General features: G+C 34.6%; 1 protein-coding gene across 4 annotated transcripts in view; it reads left to right on the top strand.

Annotated features, from left to right (window-relative positions):
* The window catches only part of MTDH (metadherin), a 44,604-nt gene that overhangs the window by 9,214 nt on the left and 29,788 nt on the right, over nt 1–5,602 (top strand). For 3 of the 4 annotated variants that reach the window (XM_015561014.1, XM_015561010.1, XM_015561005.1), the window contains exons 2-3: nt 4,154–4,238; nt 4,998–5,174. In XM_015561014.1, coding sequence (XP_015416500.1) covers nt 4,154–4,238; nt 4,998–5,174 — 262 coding nt within the window. Of the gene's footprint in view, nt 1–1,759; nt 1,811–4,153; nt 4,239–4,997; nt 5,175–5,602 lie in introns of all 4 variants that reach the window. The other variant, XM_015561020.1, reaches the window with a different exon arrangement.

Below are 5,602 nucleotides of genomic sequence, written 5' to 3'. Positions count from 1 at the left end.
ACATTCACACAAATGTTTATAGTAGCTTTATTCATAATCAATAAAAACTAGAGGTAACCAAAATGTCCTTCAATAGGTACATCTATACAATGCCAGGCCTCTAGTATATATAAAAGCCTAAGCTACCTGCTGACCAGCCAACTGGCTGGTAGCTATGACACACAATGACCACCAGGGGGCAGACTCTCGACACACAGGCATGGATACATGGAACAGACTGATGAATCTCAGAAAGAAGGGGGAAGGGGGTAGGGTGGGAAGAGAGTAACCAAAGATCTTATATGCATACTAGGCCCGGTGCATGTCCCTGGGCCTGGCCTGCGGGGATCATGCCAAAACGGCTCTCTGACATCCCTGGGGGGGTCCCGGATTGCAAGAGGGTGCTGGCCAGGCCGAGGATTCGTGCACTGGGCCTCTAGTGTGTGAATAAAAGACTATAGGTTGAGATTAATTTGTGGAAGAACTTAAATGTCATATAGGATATTATTAATGACTTCTTAGCTGGTAGGGAATGTTAGCTAATTGGACTGGTATAGATATATTGGGAGATGAGCATTGGGAAGGAAGACCTTGAGGATAAGAATTTCTCCTAATTTCTCATTTACATGTCTGTTTATCCTTTTCGATGATAACACAGTTCCCATAAGTAGAGACTTTTGTTCAGTTCTCTATAATACTGAGTTCCTAAAACAGTATCTGGCACGTAGTAGGTATTTAATAAATCTTGATTGCCTGAAGACCATTCAGGAGAGACTAGTTTAGTAATCCACCCGGATTCTTGGTGGAGTCTGACAACAAATTGGAGTTGAGGGCTGGGGGCTGAACTATGGTAACAAGGAAGCCAGAAGAGTGTGTGTGTTCCCGGTTTTCTTTCAAAAGTATTAGTTGTAGTAGAGCTGCTCAGAAGTAAGAAATTCACTTCAGTTGGATGGCTGGAGCAAATTAGTAGTATGTATGCATTTTTATTTAAAGCTTTTACTAATATGTTATTAAGTCTCTTCTGAATATTTTGTTTAGCTAACTACTTTTAAAGATAATAGTAAAATCAAACAAGACTGAAGCCTAAACAAAGATAATTTTTTGTTTTTCTGCAGATTTTAGTGACAAATCACAGTATATATGTCAGTGTGAATGTAATTTCTATCCTTTTTATATAGTTTCCCTCTTTTAAAAATCTTATGTATACTGCTCTGTAGTTAATCTGCTTTCACATCTATTTAATCCTTAAAAGAAGCTTATTATGTGAGGTTAGTAGGAATTTTTGTCCCAAAGAACAGTTGGGGAAAAGGGTTTAGAGTGAGTTAGCCCCAAATCACATACTTAATGCATGATTAAATTTGTATTTGGAGTTAAATGTAGAAAGAGAATAGAAGAGTATTTGTGAGAGCAGGCTCTGGAGTCAGAACTGGATTTTAGTCCTGGTTTTACCACTTAATAAACCCTATGATCTTAGCCAATGTATATGTCTTTATGGCCTCAGTTTTCTTATCAGTAAAATGGAGTACCACTTTTAGTTAGTTCCTGTAGTTTTGCATTGTCCAGTATGGTAGCTACCTGCCACATGTGGCTATTTAAGCAGTCTTGCTCGTACTCTTAATAGTTTTGTTTTTTAACGATTACATTTTGAAATGATAGTACTTTGGACATGTTGGGATAAATGTATTATTAAAATTAATGTTATCAATTTCTCTTCACTTTTTAACACGTGTCTGTTAGAAAATTTTAAATTATATGTGTGCATTATATTTCTATTGGACATTGCTGCTCCAGATCAGGGATTGACAAACTTCAACCTTCCAAATCAAGCCAGGTGTCTATTTTTGTTAATAATATTTTATTGGAACATAGTCATACCCATTCAGTTATACACTGTATATGGCTACTTTCATGCTACAGTGGCAGGGTTGTGTGGTTGCTACGTGTATAACCATATGGTCTACAAAGCCTAAAATATTTACTGTTTTTATAGAAAAAGTTTGCCAACCCATTCTCTAGACCAGTGGTTCCCAACCTTTTTTTGGCCATGCCCCACCTAAGCATCTCTAAAATCCTGATGCCCACCCCACCATGACATGTAATTCTTATTATTCAAAAATTGAACTCCTATTCATGGGGAGGAAGCCTAAAAGGCCATCACCTTGGTCTAAACAAGCTTCCAAAGAACATGGCATCCACGAAAGAGGAAAATAAAAGAATGAAAGGACAGTTGAAGTACTGAGGAAGAAATCACTAAGAAATTGTTAAAAAAAAATAATAACATGAAGTGATATGAAAAGATAGCAAATAAAGTTTCAAAAATATAATAGAAAACTGAAATGCATAAATATAGTCACAACTAGAGGCCTGATGCATGAAATTCGTGCAAGGGGCTTGGCCCTTGCAGCTCTGGCTGCCTCGTGGCCTCCCCCCCGCCCCCCACCCCTCACCCACTGGTTGTTTCGGAAGTTCGTTCCCCTGTTCAGTCTAATTAGCATATTAGCTCTTTATTATATAGGTTATATATATACTGTATATGAGGCCCCTAGAACTATAAGAAATGCAAAAAATTCACTGTCAATAACTCATTCTCAAATTGCCCCCTTTTGGGGCGTGTGCCCCACATTGGGAACCACTACTCTAGACTGTATTGACAGATGCTCAATGGGCTATCTTTATTTAATAGTGGCTATCAGAGACTAACAGAAGATTCATGGTGGGTGCCAGTGGGAAAAAGGTAGCAGGGAGGGACTGCTAATGGGTGTCACATTTCTTTTTTGGGATGATGAAAATATTCTGGATTAGATAATGATGGTAGTTATGCAACTTCAAATATACTAACACCACTGAATTATATTATGGTATGTGGATGATACCGTAATTTTTAAAAAGTGGATATGAACCTGGTTTGGTAGATGTGATAAAACAGGACATTATACATGATGCATGTTAATGATAATAACATACAGTGAAACAAACAAATGCAAATGAACTATGGGGAATGTAAACAAAATTTAATAATTTTCATATGCTCCCATTATCAAATATAATTTTAATCACCTTTAAGAGGTCATGTCACTTGAGAATATTTGCAAGTAGTTTATTGATAGAAAAAGCAGTTAGCTGTCATTATTGCTTATTCAGTCTGTTTACTGCTTACCCATAAAAAAGACATGAAAATACAATCTCTTTTTAGTTGTAAACTTAACTTTAAGATAGTGTGCAACAATACGCACATAGATAATCTCAATAAATAGTTAAATGAGTGAATACAACGTATAAATAAAGTCACAGCTATTAATTTTCTGGAAACAATGTAAATATAGAAATCATGGCTTTAGAAGTTTATTAGCAAGCTTTTGAAATGAGAAAATAATAGAAGGGAGTTGGCAGGCCATTCCAAAATGTCAACATCTTGTGTGTTTTTTCTTAAATGAATTATTAAGCATCTACTACAGGTTGGAGCAAAGTAGGTTTACAGTTGTGAGTACACAAAACACAATTTATTTCTTGTATTCTTTATTATTGTGTTATTTTCCATATGAACAACTGTAAACCTACTTTTGTCCCACCCTGTATATACTAATTCTAGGTATTTACACATAGCTTTTAAACTGACAAAATATTACCTACTTTATACAGTTGACTGAATTTATTATACATAAGGTATGCCAATAATCTTTATGAAATCCAACCCATTAATCAGTACATCATTTTTCTTCTGAAAACACTAGCAATAGGTTTTTATTTTAGTGCTCTAAAAACGCCAAATTATAGCACTTTATTTATTATTTAAATTAAGATAGCATGATGTCTAAGGGCACAGACTTTGGAGCCAGATAGACCTATTTCCAAATTTGACTACCATTTACTAACTGTGTGACCCAGAACAGCCTCTTTAATATTTAACATCTCTAAGTCTTCATTTTCTCATCTCTAACATAGGAATAATACCTTCTCCACTGAGTATTTTTAAGGAATAAATAGTGTAAAGTACTTAGCATTTAGTAACTACTCAATAAATGGTAACCTTGTATTATTGCCATTTTAGTATGTTAATTTTTTTAATCAAACATTAATTTTTTGGTTGTCAGTATCATACATTTATTATGTATTTTACTGACTCCTACCTTTCCAAAAACATGAAATATTAAGTAACATTTTATTTTACTTTCAGTCAAAGAAAAATAAGAAGAAATCAAAGTCAGATGCTAAAGCAGTGCAAAACAGTTCACGCCATGATGGGAAGGAAGTTGATGAAGGTACCTGAGCAAGTGAAAGGACTATAGAAAAAAATTTAATCTTTTTTTTTTTTTTTACCAAGGTGCATTGTATCAAAGGTGCATTTGTTTTGCTTAATCTTGTATCTAGCTCTTCTTTTTAATAACTATAGATCTTAATGTACAGATCTATGACATTGTTAGGAAACACTTTTTTAGCTAAATTATTTAAGGATCTAATAGTGCTTTTCCTAAAAGGAACTGCCTTGAAACTTAAGGTCTAACTCAATATCTTGAGCTTAAAAAGCCATTTGTTTTGTCTTTGTTTTCTAGAAATGTAGTTTAGGTTTTCCCTTATTGTTCTTAAATATGCTATCCCTAGAAGGCTGTGCACAAATTTTTTGAGTGAGCATTTATTGTTATTGCCTAATAAACTCATTTATTAGTAGTTATGTATAACACTCTCCTATCAGTTTTATTGAGCAAAAGAAAAATATACAAGATGACTTCTGTGTCATTTTTTTCTAAGCCATAGGAGATAGATTTGATAAAAATTATGAGAATAAATAATGGCAGTTAGCTGCCTAAAACAATATATTGAGATTAGAATAAATCTTAGGATAAATTGATATAATCAGCACTCCTATTAAATAGCATATTTAATATATAAATTTATCATGCTGTTTTGTGTGCACTGCTCCATTCCCCTGTCTTCCCCCCTCCCCCTCAAAAAAAACACAACACTACAACTTTTTGTTTTCCCCTTACTGAATAACTTTTTTTTTTCTGGGGCTATGTCAGGAGCCTGGGAAACTAAAATTAGTCACAGAGAAAAACGACAGCAACGTAAACGTGATAAGGTACAGACTGATTCTGGTTCATTGGATTCAACTATCCCTGGGATAGAAAATACCATCACAGTTACCACCGAGCAACTTACAACTGCATCATTTCCTGTTGGTTCCAAGAAGAATAAAGGTATATTAGTGGAACATAAGAGTGATACATCAAATCCAACTCCTTTAAATCTGATGTACAAAATATCATTACATCAAAATCTGATTATTTTGAACTAGTTACATCATTGTGCTTCTGAGAGCATTGTGGACCACGTCTTGGTTTATCTGATACCAGCAGTGGTTATTTGTTACATACTGCTTAATGAATGGCCTATTCAATTAAAATTGCCTTGAGTCACATGAGAAAATGATGTTATTTCTTTTTTTCTCGTGTATATTGCTTTGCCCCAACTCTCTTACATTTCCATTTCTTATAGTGGACAATACATTAAATGCAATTATTTTTATTAATTCTGCATGTGGGCTTTATACTCCAAGATGAAACAAGCATGTTCTGGTAGTGCAGGTTCTATCTGGATTTCTCACCATCCCAAATGTTTGAGAATG

The sequence above is a fragment of the Myotis davidii genome, unplaced genomic scaffold, assembly GCF_000327345.1.
Source record: "Myotis davidii unplaced genomic scaffold, ASM32734v1 scaffold390, whole genome shotgun sequence".
In the NCBI taxonomy this organism is placed as follows: Eukaryota; Metazoa; Chordata; class Mammalia; order Chiroptera; family Vespertilionidae; genus Myotis; species Myotis davidii.
Note: the sequence above shows the minus strand (reverse complement) of the source record. Positions and strands in the feature narration are given on the sequence as shown.